Source organism: Triticum urartu, chromosome 3 (assembly GCF_003073215.2).
Source record: "Triticum urartu cultivar G1812 chromosome 3, Tu2.1, whole genome shotgun sequence".
In the NCBI taxonomy this organism is placed as follows: domain Eukaryota; kingdom Viridiplantae; phylum Streptophyta; class Magnoliopsida; order Poales; family Poaceae; genus Triticum; species Triticum urartu.
In genome coordinates, this window is record NC_053024.1 from 696087280 (window position 1) to 696109264 (window position 21985).

Here is a 21985-nt window from a genome sequence, read left to right on the forward strand (position 1 = left end):
GGTCAGTCCGCTCTTGACGGACTGAACCTTCTCAATCACCGTACCCATAAGGATGCGGTGTTCTTCCACAATGGAAGCGCCTCATAGCGCTTCCAGTAGATTATTCGACGCCTCTGGTTGGACAGAGGTCACCGGCGGGACGGGCACACCTCCTTCTCTTGGAGGAGGTTGCTTGTCGGATTTCGGAGCCGTATGGGTCTCCGGATCCGTGCTCGGATGGGGGCTGAACTGAGCATGCCCCCCATCGTCAGTCTCCATGGGGGTCTGTTCCCCCATGTGTCCGGCGGCCGAGGTTTCACCCTCCGGCGCCACCATGACGTCCTCCTGAACCTCTCCCTAGCCTGGGAAGGTCCTTTGGGACAGCACCTCGTCGTCTCCCTTGGCCTTGGGAGAGTAAGCGATCGGCGGTGACTCGCTAGCTGTCGCCTTTGAATCCAAAGAGCCTCTTGATGAGGATCGCTGGGAGCTGTCATGGGCCGGACTACAATAACATGATTAACCATATTAATACCATAAAGTGGAGAAGCCTGATGAATGGACGCGTGCGGGTTCTTAGTACTCACGATGCGGCCAGGGGCTTGTTCCGGGGGCATCGCTCCGGACTGCTGTCGATGTCCCATGTGGAGTTATCCGCGAGAGGGCCTTTCCCCCTCTTGGGCGCCTCCGCCTCCAGATTTGTGGAGGCCGCCCTCTTCTTCCCCCCATCAGGAGGAGGGTCGCTCTCCTCCTCCTCCTCGGCAGTAGAGGAGAGGGTCTTGTCTTCGGACGTTACGTCTGAAGCTCCCCTTGTGGCGGGGCCCACTCCAGACCCCCTTGGCCTTCTTCTCCGGCGCCTTATAGGGCGCCGGTATCAGCATATTCGCCAGGTGCGGGATGACTGGTTCCTCGGGCAACGGAGCCGGACACCGAATCCGCTCCGCTCTCTCCATCCATACTGAAATAACAAAGTTTAGATATCCTCCTTGAGACAAGAAAGTAGAGGATGCGTAAAAGGCTTACCTCATTGGCGGAATGGGTAATGTCATGCCCGCGGTCCGAGTCCATGGCTGGCAGCGTCTCGTTGCCTTTAAAGAGCAACTTCTAGGCGTCTTCATGAGTGGTTCCAAAGAGCCTTTCCAGAGTTTGGTGCTTCTTCGGATTGAATTCCCATAAAGGGCGGCTTCGGCTTTGGCATGGGAGAATCCGACGAACTAGCATCACCTGGATTACGTCGATGAGCTTAACTTTTTTATCCACCATGCTTTGAATGCGCGTTTGCAGCGCTATCAGCTTGTCTGATGAAGACCAATCTGAACCCTTCTCAATCCAGGAGGTGAGCCGCATTGGAGCTCCGGAGTTGAATTCGGCAGCCGTGGCCCAGGTGGCGCCGCGAGGCTCTGTGATGTAGAACCACAGTTTCTGCCACTCCTTGATAGTCTCCACGAAAGTACCTTTCAGGTGACATTGGGCGGCTTTCTCACCATGGTGCCGCCGCACTCCGCGTGCTGGCCATCCACCACCTTCGGCTTCACGTTGAAGACCTTGAGCCACAGTCCGAAGTGGGGCTGGATGCGGAGGAAAGCCTCATACACGACAATGAATGCCGAGATGTTGAGGAAAGAGTTCGGGGCTATATCATGGAAGTCTAGCCCGTAATAGAATATAAGCCCGCAGACGAAAGGGTGGAGAGGAAACCCTAACCCGCGGACGAAATGAGGGATGAACACCACCCTCTCGTTGGGCTTCGGGTGGGGACGATTTGCCCCTTTGTTGGAAGCCTGTGGGCGATTTCTTTCGCCAGATATCCGGCCTCCCGAAGCTTCGTGATGTCCTTCTCCCTAACAGAGGAGGCCATCCACTTGCCTTGACCTCCGGATCCATACATGGCTGAGTGCTTCCTTGAGACGGAAAGAATGAGGACTTGGACGTTGGAGCTTGAGAATGAAAGAACAGAGAAAGAGAGGAGGCGTGGGTGAAGAAAGGGAATCCTTATCTCCTTATAAAGGCAGCGAATATCAAGCGCCTCTCCACTCGCCTTAAAACTCGCCTGTTCCCAAGGGCTGTGTAAACGGCATGGTTATATTACCCACGCCCGTATTGATGAGGATCCTGCAATAAGGGGACACGATCTCTGCTTTGACAAGACGTGCCAATGGAAACCGCATCTCGAAATGCGGAACAGCGGACAAAAATGGTTCGATATAATGACCAGACAGGCGTGATGTCATCTTGCAAAAGGTTGTCAGCAGATGATACTCGTGCAATATTATATTCTCTATGGTTGTATGTGGTGTTTGTATTGCAGATCTGGACACGTTCATTACGTCCGAAGACTATCTCGGAGTATTTGGAAAGGGGAACCCGCCTTGCAATGACGAAGACAATCTACGCGCCGGACACCTCGTCATTGAAGCCTGGTTCAGGGGCTACTGAAGGAGTCCTGGACTAAGGGGTCATCGGGCGTCCGACCTATTGGATATGGGCCGGACTGATGGGTCGTGAAGATACAAAGACCGAAGACTCTACCCGTGTCTGGATGGGACTCTCCTTGACGTGGAAGGCAAGCTTGACGACCAAATATGAAGATTCCTTTCTCTGTAACCGACCTTGTACAACCGTAGTCCCCTTCGGTGTCTATATAAACCAGAAGGCTTAGTCCGGATCGAGATATAGATATATCCTCATAATCATAGTCAGACAGACTAGACTTTTAGGATTTAACCATTATGATCTCGTGGTAGATCAACTCTTCTAATACTCATATTTATCAAGATCAATCAAGCAGGAAGTAGTGTATTACATCCATAGAGAGGGTCCGAATCTGGGTAAACATTGTGTCCCCCGTCTTCTGTTATCATCAACCTTAGACGCATAATTCGAGACCCCCTATTCGAGATTCGCCCGTTTTGACACCAACACCCCCTATTACTGGGGAAGCTCTGTATACTCTCTTTCCTCAACTTATTAGGGTGTTCCATGCTCCAAGGGTAACCTGAACCCATCCACGAGATGACATCAGAACTGCCATTGCACATTCTAGTGAGGGGGAGACGGGAGCTAGTGTGGCAACGACTGTGCAAAGGGGGTAAGGAAGAAAGGAAATGCTATCCAGGAGTGGTGGAAGTGAAGAGCCATTGATCTGTACATATAGCCGGAGAATGTCGACGAGTTGGTGTTGTGGTAAATGCGCAATGATAGACGGTCGCCGACATGGGAATAGTTGCCGGTTCAAGGCATGCTCCTTGGGAGTTCACGCACCGGTAGCTGAATCAGCATGCTTGTATTCGGGGAGGCATGAGTCCATTCATACTCTGTTTCACATTTATCGTTAAACCTCCCGTGTGAAGAAGAAGCAGAAGAGGCCGAAGTTTGAATAGACAACAATGTCATCCGTCTGTCATGAGATGTCGCTCGCGCAAAGGTGGAAGAAGACATCATCACAAACACGCAATTTTCTCACCGTGTCAATGTCAACAGGCTCAGTCGGCCAGCAGAGGCTCATCACTGAAATTGGCCCGTCGGTGATAATCCTCATCAACAATGTCTAATTTGTGGCCAATTCGGGAGAAACTAGTGTTGGGTACATTATACGAGATTACTTGGGCAGACTTGTAAATCCTAAAGGCGTAAAACTCCATGCTTGTGTGAGTTTCGAAGAGGCTGAAGTTTGTTCATGTGTCAGTGGGCTGAAGGCTGCTCTGGACTCGGGAAATATGTCAAACATTTTGTCACATGCGACCCCTTTAGCAGCTTGGACATAGCATTACATAGTGATTAGGGAGCTTCTACAAGATAGAAAGAACATTGTCTTTCGAAAGATAGGGAGAGATGGCAACAAAGAACAATAGAAGTAAAAATTACATCCAAGTCCATAGACCACCTAGCGACGACTACAAGCATTGGAGTGAGCCGAAGGCACGCCGCCATCATCGCCCCTCCTTCACTAGAGTCGGGCAAACCTTGTTGTAGTAGAGTCGGGAAGTCGTCGTGCTAAGGTCCAAAAGGACAACCGCAGCAGAACAACAATCGCCGCTGATGAAGAGAAGCGTAGAAAGAAGGATCCAATCTAAAGACACATGAACACAGGCTAACGAAGGCCAGATCCATGTGGATCCACCGAAGACAAACGCCGAATCCCGTTAGATCCGCCAGAGACACATCTCCAGACGCCCTCCGGTGATGCTAGACACGCCACCAGAACAAGAACTAGGCGGGAAGAACCTTATTCCAACTTCAGAAAGCCGCCGCCGTCTCGTCTTTCTCAGCAAAACACAAACTCTAAACGCACACAGGCAAACCTTCAAAAACGAAGCAGGAGCCCTCCCGCCAGTAAGAGTCGAGATCCACCATGCCTCCATGCCTTAAGATCACAGAAGACGAAGCCAATCTACGGCGGCGCCGACGGGAGGCATCAAATCCCGATCGGCCTGGCGCGAGACGCCCTGAGCCGAGAGACGTATTCTTAATCCCAAAAGATAAAGCTTCTTCTTCTAGAAGAGTAGGTGTCGATGAGATCCTGAGTGTGCTTTGGTGGGTGCGCTGATGCGGGCGCTGCGGGTGGTGCTTTTTTGGGTTTGGTTCGCTGTCTGTTCCTTCATTGCACTCATATGCGCTGGTGACCCTCGTGGCTATGTTTGCTTTTTATAAAAGCAGTGCAGAAATGATGGCTTTTCCCTAAGAAAAATGGAAAGCAAGATACGCAAGTATCTTTTAATTTTTAATAACTGCAGAGTAGTATGGGCATTCACCACTACCCGCACTTTGGCACGCACGCTGCTCCCCCGTGGAATCTCAAGGTGGCATTTCGGATGGAAAACATCCAACGAGGAACACATTTTATCATTATCAATCAATAAACAAGACATGAAAGGGACGTGGCGTGGGCTCCCTGTTCCACTAAGAGAAAATGTAACTGAGACTACTCGATCTTGTATAATAGTCACTTGTACTGCCAGCACTCTACCTATGCCTCACAAACACAACGCATTCTTGCGTGCAAGAGAGCAAGAGTTCAGTTTGGTGTGAACACCATGGCCGTGGTTGGGGGCCTGATAGCAAGAGCCGTGGGGAACCAAGTCGCCAGCAAGCTGGGCGAGCTCGTCAAAGACGAGATCGCTCTGCTGTGGGGATTCTGCGACAACGTCGAGGGCCTGAGGGAGAAGATGGAAGATCTGGATGCCCTCATGCGTGATGCGGATGATAGGCTGCGCAGAGGAGAAAGGGATGGAGAAGCAGTTGGGCGGTGGCTGGCCAAGTACAAGTCTGTTGCCTACGACATCGAGGACATGCTGGACAACCTGGACGCTACTATGCTCATCGAAAAAACCCAATCAAAGGTACACCGGTCACAAGTACTTTTTGTTTCTTAAGGTTAACTCTCAAGTTCTGTTTGTAATTTTTGTTTGCGAATTAATAATTCTACAATTTCCACATGATTGTGTTTTTATTTAATATCTTGGTTTTTTTCCAAAAAACCTTCCAATCTGTTCATGAACTATCAAAGTAGTATAAAGAACACCAAAAGTAAAAATTACATCTAGATTCTTAGACCACTTAATGACGACTATAAGCATTGCAGCGAGTCGAAACCGTGCCGCCGTCATTGCCCCTCCATCACCAGAGCTAGGCAAACCTTATTGTAATAAACAGTCGGGAAGTCGTCATGCTAAAGGCCTCAGAGGACCAGCGCACAAGAACAACAACTGCCGCCGATGAAGAGAAGCGTTATAAGCACATGAACGTAGACGAACGAAGACCGGATCCAAGCAGATCCACCGAAGACAAACGCCGAATAAATCCCATGAAATTCGTCAGAGACAAATCTCCACACGCCTTTCTACTAGAAGCACTATCGAGACGGGGGCTAGGCGTGGAGAAACTTATTTATATTCAGAAAACCACCGCCGTGTCGTCTTCTAGAACAGAACACATACCCTATCAAAACTTGAAGAAACATCTAAAAACGAAGCCTTCCCACAGGCAATCACCGGGATCCATCGCATCTTTATGGCCCTAAGGCCAAAGGAGATGAGGCAGACCGGCGGTTGCACGGCGGGAGGGAGCAGAAACCCTAGCGATGGTTGCCCTGATGCGTAGGAGTGAAAGGGTACGATGCGGCCGTCCTCAGCAGCAACATCTTGGCTTTCACAACTGTAGTTTCTTATATGTGCATGTATCCTTGCCGTGGGAGGAAGGGCTGGGAAGAGGGAACCACCAGCGGTGGGGGAGGAAGGGCACGGAAGCGGGTGGGGCTTGTCCGATTTCAGTACGGCGATCACAATCACATTAATTTTCACTTCTTTTTTTATGAGGGAAACAAAATGTTCCATAAACAATGGAAATTGTGAGGATCTAGTCCAGCCTCTGTTCGTTATGGCCCGAACCCAGTCTAGCCAGCCCATCTTCTAAGTCCTAACATACAACGAACTTTGTCATGCACGACCGGATGGCCGGGGCGCGAGACTAGCGCAGATTGGTGGTGCCGACCAAGGCGATGGCTTCCCTCACCGGGTCTCGAGATGGAGGCGTCCGAGGCGGAGAGGCGATGCGAGGCCGGCCAGGCTCCACGGAGGAAACCGAGGGTGGTGGTGAGCGTGCCGGTATCACGTCGTAGCGAGCGGAAAGATAGGGCGGCGGTGGACTTGCCGGCATAGGACGTGGGGAAGCAGTACCAGCGGCGTGAGGCCGGAGGAGGGCACGCGTGAATGATCCATTTTCATGGAAGTTCCAGCCGCGTGAGGCGACGCGGATCCATTTTTTCATGTAGATATAAAGTTCTATTTTAGGCATTTTGTTGAGTATATATTTGTGTTGCATGTATTTTGTATTGTGGCCCATCTTTTAGTTGTGTATAGTTGAGTTTGAGACCTACTTTGTACTTATATATGCGTGTACCGGCACCCATCAATACAACGATTACTATTGCCAACTTGTCCGTTTACATAGTATCATCTTGTTCGGTCCTCCCCTAGGGTTTGCTGCCACCACCGCGCCTCCCCTCGCGTGAGCCGCTGCCGCCGCCCCCAACCACGGCCGCACAACCCCGCCGCCGCGCCCTTCCCCTTCTCCTGTCGCGCCACCGCCGCCTTGTGCCGCCCGCTTCTGCCTCCCCTGCCGCGCCGATCGCCGCCACCGCGCGCATTCCTCTCGCGCAGCCGCCGCCCGCGCCGCTTCTCCTCCGTGCCGCCACTGCCATACCTTCCCCCCGCAGCCGCCGCTGCCTCCACCACCACCAGAACCCTAACCCTACTTGTCGCCGCCCTTCACCGCCGCCGCCGCACCCATGGACTCCTCCCCGGGCTCCTTCACGAGCCGCTCGTCGAACCCCTTCGCTGGCCCCGAGCCCTCCGCCACCGCCATCCGTGACCTCAACATTGAGGCCCGGGTCCCCATCCGCCTCGATAGCTCCAGCACGTCATAGTACGCGTGGAAGACCTACTTCAACCTCATCTTTCGCGAGTACTATCTCACCAAGCACATCGACAGTTCCGTGGACGGCGAGTGGTCCGCCATTGAGGCCACTACCAAACCGTCTCGAAGGACATCTTCCACACGGTACTTGCTGAGGACGACGAAGCCTGTGCCGTGTGGACCAAGATCAAGCGCTCTTCACCGACAACAAACTCCAGCGCCTTGTTTTCTCGCAGCAGGAGTTCTTCGGCTATCACCAGGACAACTCCACCATAGATGAGTACTGCATGAAGCTCAAGATGCTCGCCGACGAGCTTCGTGACATCAGCACCAAGGTCTCCGATGACCTCATCCTGAGCACCCTCACCACCAATCTCAACGAGGACTTCGGCAATGTGGCGTCCAACCTCACCGTGTTGCCGCAGCCCACTTTCGAGCGCATCGTCGCGTACCTCATGCTTGAGGAGCGCCGGATGACGAAGCTGAAGCAGCGGGTCCAGCACACCGCCCTTGCCGCCGGCACCACCTGCGGGGGCCCTGCTCCACCGGCCGTGTCTTGTCCACCCGCACCACCTGCGCCCACGCCCACCGCGCCTCCCCAGCAGCCGCAAGGTGGCGGGGGCCGCCGCCAGCAGCAGTAGGCACAGGGCACGGAGGGGGGGGGGCGCTACCAGCAGCCCCCCTCCGCCGTGGGCCGCCGAGAAGAAACCGTGGACGGTGGTCGTCCACGCCTATCACATGCCCGTCCCACGAGCCCCTGCACCGGGTCTTCTTGGTCCTCGTCCCGCGGGCCACCAGGCGTTCTTCGGCTCCCCTTACCAGCCCTACGGTACTCCCCTCGCGCCGCCACCCCTCAGTGGCTATGGCGCGCCCGCCCAGGCACTGCCCTACGGAGGCCAGCCGCCGCCGCCGGTACCTGCACCGTGGGACCCCGCCCTCCTGGCCGCCCTGCACTCTGCGCCATCGCCGAGTAACTATGGCGATGGTGGCGACTAGTACATGGATTCAGGTGCTACTGCGCACATGACAGCTCATCCCGGTAACCTATCCTCTTCTACTCCAGTTAACACACCCACTCGTATCACCGTTGGCAATTGTTCTTCTTTACCTATCACTCATGTCGGTACTATTAGTTTTCCTTCTAGTTCCACACCCATCACTATATCTAATGTCATTGTTTCACCTGACTTAGTCACTAGCTTTGTTTCCGTTCATCGTCTTAATCGTGAGAATCCACTTACTGTTGCATTTTACAGTGTTGGTTTTTCTATGAAGCACGCCCGTACCAGGATGGTACTCCACCGATGTGACAACCCCACTGAGCTCTATCCCGTGCACGCCGACGCTTCCACTACCACACCTGTCACCCTTGCCTCCAGCATCGATCTTTGGCATGCTCTCTTGGGCCACCCCCAACCCCGCTGTTTTGCGTCAGATTCTTAGGAGTTTTTCTTTCTTATGTAATAAGCTCAACCAACATACTTGTGAGGCTTGTCGTTTAGGCAAGCACGTTCGTCTTCCCATTAGTGCGTCCACTATAGTTTTCACTTTTCCGTTTTAATTACTTCATAGTGATGTTTGGATGTCTCCTGTTGCGAGTAACACGGGCTATTTATACTACTTGGTGATTTTAGATGATTATTCTCATTATGTGTGGACTTTTCCTCTTTATCGTAAATCCGATGCTTTAGCCACACTCACTGCCTTTTACTCCTATGTCACCACCCAGTTCGGTCGCCCATACTTGCACTCCAGACTGATAACGGAAAAGATTTTGACAACGTCGCTCTCCGCACACTTCTCGCCTCTCACGACACCATCTTCCGTCTGATTTGTCCATACACATCCTAGTAGAACGGTCGTGCCGAGCGTATCCTCCACACTCTTAATGACTGTGTTCGCATGTTACTCTTTCACTCTAACGCGCCCACTCGGTTTTGGCCCGATGCTCTCGCCACTGCTACTCTTGAGCTTGCGTTGGTTTTTCCCTTGAAGAGGAAAGGGTGATGCTGCAAAGTAGAGATAAGTATTTCCCTCAGTTAGAGAACCAATGTATCAATCCAGTAGGAGACAACACACAAATCACCAATACCTGTCAATCCCTTCACTGTTACTTGCAAAAGTGAGATCTGATAGAGATAGATGAAACTGAACAAAAGGTAAAGTAAATATTTTTGGTATTTTTGGTTTATAGATCGGAAAGTAAAAGATTGCAAAATAGTAGATCGGAAACTTATATGATGGAAAATAGACTCGGGGGCCATAGGTTTCACTAGAGGCTTCTCTCAAGATAGCAAATAATACGGTGGGTGAACAAATTACTGTAGAGCAATTGATAGAAAAGCGCAAAGTTATGATGATATCTATGGCAATGATTATGAAATATAGACATCACGTCCATGTCAAGTAGACCAAAATGATTCTGCATCTACTACTATTACTCCACACATCGACCGACATGATGACATGATGTAGAGGAATAGATTAAGTAAGATGACATGATGTAGAGGAATTAAATCAAGCAATATGATGAAACCCCCATCTTTTTATCTTCGATGGTAACAATACAATACGTGCCTTGCTGCCCCTACTGTCACTAGGAAAGGACATCACAAGATTAAACTCAAAGCTAAGCACTTCTCCCATTTCAAGAAAAACCAATCTAGTTGGCCAAACCAAACCGATAGTTCGAAGAGAATTACAAAGATATCAAATCATGGATAAAAGAATTCAGAGAAGATTCAAATAATATTCATAGATAAGCTGATCATATATCCACAATTCATTGGATCTCGACAAACAGACCGCAAAAGAAGATTACATCGGATAGGTCTCCAAGAACATCGAGGAGAACATGGTATTGAGAATCAAAGAGAGAGAAGAAGTCATCTAGCTACTAGCTATGGACCCGTAGGTCTCTGGTAAACTACTCACGCTTCATCGGAAGGGCAATAGAGTTGATGTAGAAGCCTTTCGTGATCGAATCCCCCTCCGGCAGGATGCCAGAAAAGGCTCCTAGATGGGATATCACGGGTGCAGAAGGTTGCGGCGGTGGAAAAGTGTTTTTGTGGATACTTTTGCTGGTTTGGGAATATATGTGAATATATAGGCGAAAGAATTAGTTCAGGGGAGTCATGGGGGGCCCACGAGACAGGGTGGTGCGCCCTACCCCCTGGGCGTGCCCTCCACCCTCGTGGCCGGCTCGTGGCTCCACTGACTTGAACTCCAAGTCTACTCGGTGTCTTCTGGTCCAAGAAAAATCATCGCGAAGGTTTTATTCCGTTTGGAGACGTATCAAGGTTAGTCCCAAAACTAATATAAAATAACATATTAATGCATATAAAACATTCAAAACAGATAATATAATAGCATGGAACAATCAAAAATTATAGATACGTTGGAGACGTATCAGCATCGCGTCCACCACGCCACACAAACTCGCACCAAAGATTACCGGTGCTATGATCCTGTCACTCATCGTGTATTTTGTCGAGACGGTGTTCCCGTTTTTCAGATTTCTCCAGCGTCGGCTCCTTCATCGTCGACCCCCGTGCCCCCTGCTTGGAGCGATGCGCGGTGGCGCCCCCCGGAGACCCCTACCGCAAGGCGCCTTCTGCCACCGCCGCTCGGTTTTTCAACTCCCTCCCTCGAGGTAGAGTCTGACCGGGCCCCCGGGTCCCCGTCTCCCTCCTACGAGGTTGAGCCGGCGGGCACCCCGCCTGCCATCCCGGCAATGGGCTCGACTTCCCCCTCGCCCGTCGCCACCGCTGCCGCCGTCTCGGATGCCGCCTCTGGTGCCGCGGCGGCCCATGCCGCCGCGGCCCCGTCTCTCGGCGTGACGACCCGCGCTCGGGCCGGTGTGCTTCAGCCGAGCACACGCTACTCTTCCGACGAGTATGTGTGCGCCGCCTCGACGTCGACGCCATCACCCATTCCCTCCTCCGCTCGCGCCGCCCTTCGGGATCCCCACAGGTTCACCGCCATGCAGGAGGAGTTCGACGCCCTACAACACAACCGCACGTGGCAGCTTGTTCCGCGACCCCCTCCTGCCAACATCATCACTGGAAAGTGGGTGTTCGCCACAAGACCTGCCCGGATGGTTCTCTCGAGTGCTACAAGGCTTGGTGGGTGGTTCATGGATTTTGGCAGCGCGCAGGCGTGGACTTCACCGACACCTTCGCCACGGTTGTTAAACCGGGAACGATCCGCTCCATGCTCCAGTTGGCGGTCTCGTGAGCCTGGCCTGTACTTTAGTTCGATGTCTCCAACGCCTTCTAGCACGGTCATCTTGCCGAGCAGGTGTTATGGGAGCAGCCCACTGGCTTCATCGATGCCGAGCATCTGGACTTCGTGTGCTTGCTCTCCCATTCGCTCAACGGGTTTAAGCAGGCGCCTCGAGCCTGGTACCAGTGTATCGCAACCTTCCTGCAGTCTCTGGGCTTTCGGTCTACTCGCTCCGATGCCTCACTCTTTGTGTATCATCACGGAGCTGACACTGCATATCTGCTGTTCTACCTCGACGACATCATCCTCACGGCTTCCGCCCCCGAGCTCCTTCAGCGGCTGACAGCTCGTCTTCGTGATGAGTTCGCCCTCAAGGACTTGGGGCCTCTGCACTACCTCCTCAGCATTGAGGTGGTCCAACGGGCTTACGGTTTCTTTCTGCATCAGCAGAAGTACGCCCACGAGATTTTGGAGCATTCCGGCATGCTTAATTGCAAGCCGGCGCCCACCCCCGTCGACATGAAGGCGAAGGTCTCTGCTCTGGAGGGGTCTCTCGCATCCGATGCAGCGCTCACTCGACCCAACCTGTAGTACGTTGTCCAGCAGGTGTGCCCCCACATGCATGCCTCGCGTGACTCTCATTGGACCCTGATGAAGCGTATTCTCTGTTACATACGCAGCAGCATGTCTTTGGGACCCACCGACCTCGTTTCCTACTCGGATGCCTGTTGGGGAACGCAGTATTTCAAAAAAATTCCTACGATCACGCAAGATCTATCTAGGAGATGCATAGCAACGAGAGGGGAGAGTGTGTCTACGTACCCTTGTAGACCGAAAGCGGAAGCGTTTAGTAAGGCGGTTGATGTAGTTGAATGTCTTCGTGATCCAACCGATCCAAGCACCGAACGTAAGGCACCTCCGCGTTCAGCACACGTTCAGCTCGATGACGTCCCTCGATCTCTTGATCTAGTTGAGGACGAGGGAGAGTTCCGTAAGCAAGATGGCGTGGCGATGGTGATGATGAAGTTACCGGCGCAGGGCTTCGCCTAAGCACTACGACGATATGACCGAGGTGTGTAACTGTGGAGGGGGGCACCGCACACGGCTAAGAGAAGACTTGGTGTGCCTTTGTGATGCCCCGCTCCCATGTATATAAAGGGGGGAGAGGTGGCCGGCCCAAGGGGGCGCACCATTGGGGGAGTCCTACTTGGACTCCCAGTCCAAGTAGGATTCGACTCCCCCCTTTCCTATTCCCACTAGGAGAAGGATGGAAGGAGGAGGAGAAGAGAAGGAAAGGGGGGCGCCACCACCTGGCTACCGCCTCCTCTCTCCACTAGGGCCCATGAAGGCCCATTAACTCCCTGGGGGGGGGGGTTCCGGTAACCCTCGGTACTCCGGAAAATGCCCGAACCTTTCCGAAACCATTCCAGTGTCCAAACATAACTTTCCAATATATCAATCTTTTATGTCTCGACCATTTCGAGACTCCTCGTCATGTCCGTGATATCATCCGGGACTCCGAACAAACTTCGGTTCATCAAAACACATAACTCAAAATACAAATCGTCATCGAACGTTAAGCGTGCGGACCCTACGGGTTCGAGAACTATGTAGACATGACCGAGACACATCTCCGGTCAATAACCAATAGAGAAACCTGGATGCTCATATTGGCTCCTACATATTCTACGAAGATCTTTATCAGTCAAACCACAAAACAACATAAGTTGTTCCCTTTGTCATCGGTATATTACTTGCCCGAGATTCGATCGTCGGTATCATCATACCTAGTTCAATCTCATTACCGGCAAGTCTCTTTACTCGTTCCATAATGCATCATCCCGTAACTAACTCATTAGTCACATTGCTTGCAAGACTTGTAGTGATGAGCATTACCTAGAGGGCCCAGAGATACCTCTCCGAAACACGGAGTGACAAATCCTAATCTCGATCTATGCCAACTCAACAAACACCATCGGAGACACCTGTAGAGCATCTTTATATCACCCAGTTATGTTCTGACGTTTGATAGCACACAAGGTGTTCCTCCGGTATTCGGGAGTTGCATAATCTCATAGTCAGAGGAACATGTATAAGTCATGAAGAAAGCAATATCAATAAAACTAAACGATCATATATGCTAAGCTAACGGATGGGTCTTGTCCATCACATCATTCTCTAATGATGTGATCCCGTTCATCAAATGACAACACATGTCTATGGTTAGGAAACTTAACCATCTTTAATTAACGAGCTAGTCAAGTAGAGACATAGTAGGGACACTCTGTTTGTCTATATATTCACACATGTACTAAGTTTCCGGTTAATACAATTCTATCATGAATAATAAACATTTATCATGATATAAGGAAATATAAACATCAACTTTATTATTGCCTCTAAGGCATATTTCCTTCAATGCCGACTGGGCAGGCTTCCCCGACACCCGGCGCTCCACGTCCGGCTATTGCATCTACCTTGGGCCCTCGTTGATCTATTGGTCATCGAAGCGGCAGCCCACGGTCTCCCGCTCCAGTGCCGAGGCAGAGTATCGGGTCGTGGCTAACGCCGTGGTCGAGTGCTCTTGGATCCGTCAGCTGCTCCAGGAGTTGCTTTGTGACATTCACAATGCCAGCACGGTCTACCTCTTCGCCAACCCGGTGCACCATCGACGTACGAAGCATATTGAGCTTTATATTCACTTCGTGCGAGAGCAGGTTGCCCTTGGCCGTGTTCGGGTTCTCCATGTTCCGATGTCGCAACAGTTTACTGATGTGATGACTAAGGGATTGCCTACTCCCGTCTTCGAGGAGTTTCGGTCCAGTCTCTGTGTCTCCGGTGACGCTTCGACTGCCGGGGGGGGGGGGGGGGGGGGGGGGGGGGGAGGCGGTGTTGAGTATATATTTGTGTTGCACGTATTTTGTATTGTGACCCGCCTCCTAGTTGTGTATAGTTGAGGTTGAGGCCTACCCTGTACTTATATATACATGCATCGGCACCCCATCAATACAGCGATTATTGTATGGCCAACTTGTCCGTCTACACATTTCCATTTGAACTTCTTTGTAGTCGCACAGATAATGCAACGATCCATTTTTTCATGAAACTTGATAGTAATATGAAGGAAACATGGTACATGACGTTGGCCAATTCGTTTTACAGGTCAAGTTGTTCTTTTCTGGAAACAATCAACTCCTCCAACGGTCAACCATAGCCCACGGTATGAAAACCGTGAGGGAGAAAATAGACAAAATCGAAATGGAGGGCAAGGCACTTAATCTCGTGCGTCATCAGGCAACGGCCGAAGGGAGCAGAAACAATGAAACTTTTGCAGCTTGCAGTACGGAAGGCATGAAAACTGGAATGGTGGGGAGGGATATTGAGAAGGAGAAAATAATCAGCCTATTATTGACAAGTGAAGCTAATTCAGATATTTCTATCATTCCAATTCTTGGGCTTGGTGGTGCAGGAAAGTCAACATTGGCTGAAGCAGTTTTGGCAGATAAGAGGGTCACTGTCTTTGATGCCCAAATATGGGTTCACGTGTCTGAGCAGTTTGATTTGCGAACAATTGGGAGTAGAATCATCAGAAGGTTAAGTAGCACTATCAACCTTGACAAATGTGATCTGCAGCTTATTCATGATAATCTGGAAAAGGTACTTTCTACCACAAGATACTTGATTGTTCTAGATGATCTCTGGGAAGAAGATGGAGATAACCTGGAAGAGTTGAAGCGGATGTTGCAATATGGCTGCAAGGGTAGCAGGATTATAGTAACTACGCGAAGCCAAAGGGTAGTAAAAGCACTAAGTACTGGTTTTCTTGCAAAGGAACATAAAATCTGCCCTGTGGCTGAGTCTGACCAAATCAGTTTGGATGTTTTATCACCTGGTGACTGCTGGGAAGTAATGAAGCGAAGGGCACTTGGACCTGATGATGACCAAAGTGACTTGCAAGTTATTGGAAGAGAAATTGCAGCAAAGTGTGTGGGATTACCGCTCGTGGCAAATGCTCTTGCGCAAGTAATGTTTGAGCGAAGGACTATTGAGGCATGGGAAAATATAAGAGACACCAAAGTTGGCTTGGGTTTGAGAGAAGAACAGCAAAACAAGACATTAGAGTGTCTAATGCTTAGTTATAGCTACATGAAGCTTGAGTTTAAAATGTGTTTCACATATTTGGCAGTCTTCCCCAAGGGTTTTGTGATGGACCAACGCCATCTAATCCAGCAATGGACCGCTCTCGGATACATTCAGTCACATGATGATGGTGAAAGGTGTATCAACTATCTTCTTGGGATGTCATTTCTTCATATTTCAAGGTCATCCTCGGTGAGTGCTGAACTGAACCTGCTTTGGATAGATATTGTAGGTTTTTCACTGACGTTTAATGTTTAATATGTGTAATTAGTACATGCAAATGAATTGAATTATGTTTTAGTGATACTACTTTTCAGCATATAAATTGGAAATACTTTTACTTTATTGAAGTCGTATTTGAATCTACAAGATTTGGGGATAATTCAGCTAGTAGTTTCCACCTGTTATGTTTATGTAACAGGTAGACAGAACATACCAAGAAATTAGTTATGTATATAATGTTGATCCTTTTACCGAGGTATATTGTATTAACTGGAGCAGAGATGTCTGTTGTGCCTTATTTTTCCTCAGCTCTACCATCAAAATAGTATTGTAAGCTAAAATGTAGACTTCTTTGAACATATTAGGTATATTATATCTACTTTTGCAGGTTGGTCCAGGTCCAGTGCATGCCAAAACTTCTCAGAAGCTCACCATGCATGATTTGGTGCATGATCTTGCAACAGTAATTACTTCCACAGAATTCCTTGTTTTGGATGCCAATGCTACCAAACCAAGGGGCTCGAATAGAGCTAGTTATTGCCGGCATGCACGATTGATCAACTACCAGAATCAAACCAAAATTTTCAAAGATCTGCCAACCACATCAAGATCCCTCCATTTTAGTTATTCAGGCAAATTGCAGCTTCCCCAAATGGCATTTTCTCGATCCAAGTATATACGTGTGTTGGACTTAAGTGAACATTCAGTTGGAAGGCAATACACTTCAGGAAACTTAGACGTTAATGGAAGTTCAGTTCAGGGGCAATCCACTTCAAGCAACCTGGTACTGCCATCGTCCATTCATAAATCAAAGCTACTTAGGTACCTTGATGCCACAGCCTTGCCAATTAAATCTCTTCCAAAGTCTTTCCACACACTAAGATACATGCAAACTTTAATTCTATCCAAATGCTCACTTGAAACACTGGCTGACAATATCTGTTGCCTCGACAAGCTTTCCTATTTGGACCTATCTTGTAATGTCAGCCTTACTGAGCTCCCTGACTCACTCGGGAAGCTCTCAAAGCTCTCTTTCCTCAACTTATTGGGGTGTTCCATGCTCCAAGAGTTGCCTGAGTCCATATACGAGCTGACTTGTTTACAACACCTAGACATGTCCGAGTGTCATGCCATTAAAAAACTGCCTGATAAATTTGGTGCCCTTTTGAAACTCATATTCCTAAACTTGTCAGGTTGTTCCAAGATAACCAAACTACCTGATAATCTTAAACTTCAGTCTTTAGAGCATATGAACCTATCAAATTGCCATGAGCTACAAAACCTGCCAAAAGATTTTGGCAATCTTCAAAGGCTTGGGTTCTTGAGCCTTTCTGAGTGCTACAAGGTTTCAGTGCTGCCAAAATCATTTTGCCAGCTTGTTCATTTGAAATCCTTAGACCTTTCGGATTGCCATGAGCTCATGAAGCTTCCCGAATGTTTTGGTAACCTTTTTGAGCTTGATTCTTTGAACCTAACAAGTTGTTGTAAGCTGCAAGTACTGCCTGAATCATTCTGCAAGTTGTCTAAGCTGAGGTGTCTCAATTTGTCTTATTGTATGAGGCTTGATAAGCTCCCATCCTTGTTTGGTGGCCTTAAGCTTCAATCATTGGACATCTCTTGTACCATGTCTCTCCATAAATTGCCGGATAGCATTGCTGACATGACAAGTCTCACTCGATTTGAGGCCGTGGCAGGAAGTTCTACCATGATGGATAGTGTTCAGAAAATTAAAGAGCATCTTATTATTTCAGGAAAAATAAATCATATTGTGCAACAGATAGAAAATAAAGGATGCAGCAGTATAGTGGAACTTGCAGATTTGACTTGCTATGAGTTGCGTGTTCAAAAGCTTCAGAATGTCAAGCATCCAGAAGACGCGGAGAGAGCAAAGTTGCGTGACAAGTCAGATCTGAGAAAACTAAGACTTTGCTGGGGATCCCATGGAGGCAAGGATAAATCAGTGTTGGAGAAGCTGGTACCTCCCCGAACTCTAGATTATTTCCATCTAAAGGGGTATATGAGCACGGATTTCCCTAAATGGATGTCAGACATCTCTTCCTACCTCCCTTCTCTCACCTACCTCCGCCTTTTTGATTTAGGAAGATGTGATACTCTTCCTCCATTTGGGCAGCTGCCAAATTTAAGAGGCATATGTGTGAAAAACATTCCCAACGTCAAGAAAATAGGCAAGGAATTCTTTGGACAGGGCAGAAAGTGTATAAAATTAAGATCGATAACATTGAAGTCGATGGAGAACTTGGCTGAATTGTGGACAACAAGGTCAGGTGATGAAAATGAAGAGTTCTTAATTCCAAATTTGCACAATTTGAATGTTCAGAACTGCCCAAAATTGAAGTTTCTACCATATCCACCAAGAAGTATGATTTGGTTCTTGGAAAACATTGATGAGATTATTCCAGAAGGAGGATTTGGGAAGCTTTCATCTTCTGCGCTTCCTTTTGATATGGTAATAAATAACTGCAATTTTTCTCCAGACAATTGGGATAGACTTCATCATTTCCCCACCATTGAATCACTACAAGTTGAATCCTGCAACGGCTTGAGGGCATTGCCGGAGGTCATTAGATGCTTCACCTCTCTAAAAAGGCTAGTTTTGGTGTCATTGAAGGAATTGGAGTCACTACCGAAATGGTTGGGGTGCCTCATTTCCCTGCAACGCGTTCTCATCAAGGATTGTCCCAAGCTAACATCTCTTCCTGAAAGCATGAAGAACCTTACTGCTCTGAAAGAGCTAAGCCTGCAGGGGTGCAAAGGCTGGGAAATATTGCCGGAATGGATAAGGCTTCTCACTTCCCTACAAATTTTTGAAATCATCAATTGTCCCAACCTGACATCTTTGCCAGAAAGCATGAAGGGCCTTTCTTCTTTAACAAAGCTTTATATAAAGGAGTGCCAAGGACTAGCTGTGTTGCCAGAATGCCTTGGCCAGCTCATTACCCTGCAAAAACTTTCCATCCATCATTGCCCCAACCTGACATCTTTACCTCAAAGCGTACAAAACCTTACCGTCTTGAAGGAACTCTACATTTGGGGCTGTCCAATTCTGGTCGAGAGGTGCCAAGGGGAAGATGCTGGCCTTATTTCCCAGATCCCGAAAGTCACATTACATCTATGAACAAGAAGAACTTGAGGTATGAAACTCCCAAAAGTAAATATTCGCTCCTCTTAGTTACTGACATCTTTGCCCCGACCTGACATCTATGCCTGAAAGCATACAGAACCTTACTGCCTTGAAGGAACTCTAGATTTGGGGATGCCCAAATCTTGTAGAGAAGCTCCAAGGAGAGGACGCCCTCAAGATTTCTCACATCCCATCTCAGCAGTTATAGTGAATGGTGGTACGGAAATTCCTCCATTTCTCTTAGTTCCCTATGGTTCCATTTGCGCATGATTCTGCAATATTTGTTATTATCTCGTAATTTATAGGTGCATAGATATTTCACTTGTGTTTGGTGTGTATGTCATTTGCATACTCTATATATTGGCTTTTATGAGTTCTCTTTTTGAACCCATTTAGACTGTCATAAGGATAAATCATTAAATCTTTCTGTACGTGTTTATAGCTAGTTATTCTAAGTTTGATCCTTTCATTTTTGTGCACATGGACTGCCAAAAATCAATTGCATTGTTGCTGAGCCGAGTTTGCCACAAAACTCTGCCACTTCTGGGCTATTCATTCAGAAGGGTAACAGGGGAACAATTCTTTTGTCTTATGCAGAGCGGTGATCAACTTCTCAGCAAGCAGGAGAAGAGTAAGGTGGAAAGACTGCAATTGATGGCTGCAACGTGGAGAGCAAAAGGAAACTTGCAAATTGTAATGCTTTTGCAATCAAGATGATTGGTTGTGGTTTTCCTGGTGTGAGTTAAGCCTGATGGTCGTGCATATGAGGCGATTAGAACTCTGTGTATGTGAAGCTGGAGTCACAAGTTTTATCTGAAAGATTGTATCACTCTTGTACACACTGCACTGTATCATCATGTTCCTTCTATCTGATAGACTATATCACTCTCGCGGCGGAGTTCCTCTTGCCAATACCATGGGGTAGTTTGACAGGATTCAGAGTCATAGGCTTCTGCAGCAACTACCAATATAGGTCACCTGCAAGTAATTTTCTGCTCCAGAGTCAGCAGCAATTATGGTGATGCAGCAGCAGGCGTCTAGATCCAGTTCACCTGTAAGTAATTTTCTGCCCCAGAGGTTATAAGGAGAAACGTGTAATGCTTTTGTCATCATTATTGGTTATGATTCAACAGTTGTTTTCCTGTTGTGAGTTAAGCCTGACGGTGGTGTATAAGTGTATTTCAGGCGATTAGAACAGTCCGTGTATGTGAAGCTGAAGTCCCAATCATTCTTTTTCTTTTATCTGAAAGACTGCATTACTCTTGTGGAGGAGATCCTCTTGGCAGTGCAATGGGATAGTTTGATAGGATTCAGAGTCAGAGTTTTCTGTAGCAACTGCAACATGGCAGCCATATACTGAATGTTGACAGTGTGGCATTGCCAGCGGGCATCGAGATGCACCTCCGTGAACTCCAGTTCATCTGTAAGTAATTTGCTCTTCTACTGCCCCCTTGCCAGTTCAGTAATTTGCTCAAGTATGTATTCCGCCATGGATTATGATTATACTGCACGGTTTTGGAATCCACTCTGTTCCTTGGTGGCTTATTCTATTTTTTCTTCTATTGCTTTTTTTTGGGTAGAGCGGAGTGCAGGTCTGATCCAGTGGCAACAACCACAGTGGAGGAGGCACAAACAAGCCCACGTACTTCTAAAAATCCAGTCATATTTGCTAACTTCCACATGTAAGCCTGCAGAAATGTACTACTCCCTCTGTAACTTTTTATAGGACGTTTTTAGAGTCCATGACAGTGTCAAAAAATGTCTTATATTAAGTTACAGAGGGAGTACGATTTAAGATTGAAGGTTTAATAGGAAGTAATTACTTGAACTGCGGCTGCATTGCGATGAAGTTTTATTCATTACTGGAGAGGGTAGGATGTGGTTGAAGAGTGAAGCCGGTAATAGCAGAGCATGGAGAGGAAAGTTAAATTTCTGCTAGCAGTAGCATCTGCAAGTGGTGATGTGGAAAAGATGGTCTCAGCATTCTCTGAAAAGTAGAAGTACCGATTGAACTTGACTGGTTATGCTCTGAAAAACCGTAGCGTGCATGCGTGTGGCAAGTAATCTGATCTGTCCTCGTCATGCCGCTAACCTTCTAATCTACTGAGCTTTGTTAAGCAACAAAAAGTTTGTTCTGGCTAATTTTGAGTTGTGTCCTGACCCCTGAACTTTATCTTGTCTCCTCAGACATGGGAAGCTAACATTGATACTGAGCAACATGCGAAGCTCGATGCACTACGGGTTTCAACATGGGAAGATGGAATGGGACACTGCCTCTGAAAAGCAGGTTGATTGCAGGACTGAACTACTAAGTGCTAGCTGTTCTGCGTATACGAACTTACTTAGAGCATCTCCAGCCGTTCGGCCCTCCAGGACGCATAAAAATCGCCCCCTGGGGGCGAGCCGGCGATGCAATCGGCGCTGGGGGCGGTTTCGCGCCCAGTCGTCTTCCTCAGCTCGCCCCCAGGCGTCGAAATTGGCCCATTTTTCATCCCCATTTCAGCGAATAAAGGGCCCATATGGGCGACAATAGGCCCATATTTGGCATGGTTCGCCGTTGTTCGGCGTTCAATTATGCACATAAAATTTTTTATCACATATTTCATCACAGAAATATCAAATACTTCAACAAAATAAATACAACAACAAATAGTTCAATATAAATTATATAGTTCAACAAATAAAAACTCATATTTCATCACACGCCGCGCACGGCGTCGCCCTTGAGCCTCCATAGATGCTCTATCAGATCTTGCTGCAGTTGATGATGCACCTATGGGTCTCAGATCTCCTGACACATACTGAGATAGGCAGTCCAGGTTGCTGGTAGCTGGTGATCAACTTCGACTAGAGGACCCTACCTGTAGT

General features: G+C 48.5%; 1 protein-coding gene across 4 annotated transcripts; it reads left to right on the forward strand.

Annotated features, from left to right (window-relative positions):
• Positions 1–4930: 4930 nt before the first annotated feature.
• On the forward strand, positions 4931–21134 carry LOC125545972 (putative disease resistance protein RGA1). 4 transcript variants are annotated; one of them, XM_048710047.1, is made up of 7 exons: positions 4931–5315; positions 14776–15945; positions 16364–19127; positions 19215–19334; positions 19715–20171; positions 20293–20540; positions 20698–21134. In XM_048710047.1, the coding sequence occupies exons 1-3, from the start codon at positions 5010–5012 to the stop codon at positions 19109–19111; spliced, it is 4224 nt and encodes a 1407-aa protein (XP_048566004.1). In that variant the 5' UTR covers positions 4931–5009; the 3' UTR covers positions 19112–19127; positions 19215–19334; positions 19715–20171; positions 20293–20540; positions 20698–21134. The 4 variants fall into 4 exon arrangements, with proteins under 4 accessions (XP_048566004.1, XP_048566002.1, XP_048566003.1 ...); XM_048710045.1 differs by having other exon boundaries at positions 20303–20540; XM_048710046.1 differs by having other exon boundaries at positions 19208–19334; positions 19715–20540.
• The last annotated feature ends 851 nt before the right edge of the window (positions 21135–21985 follow it).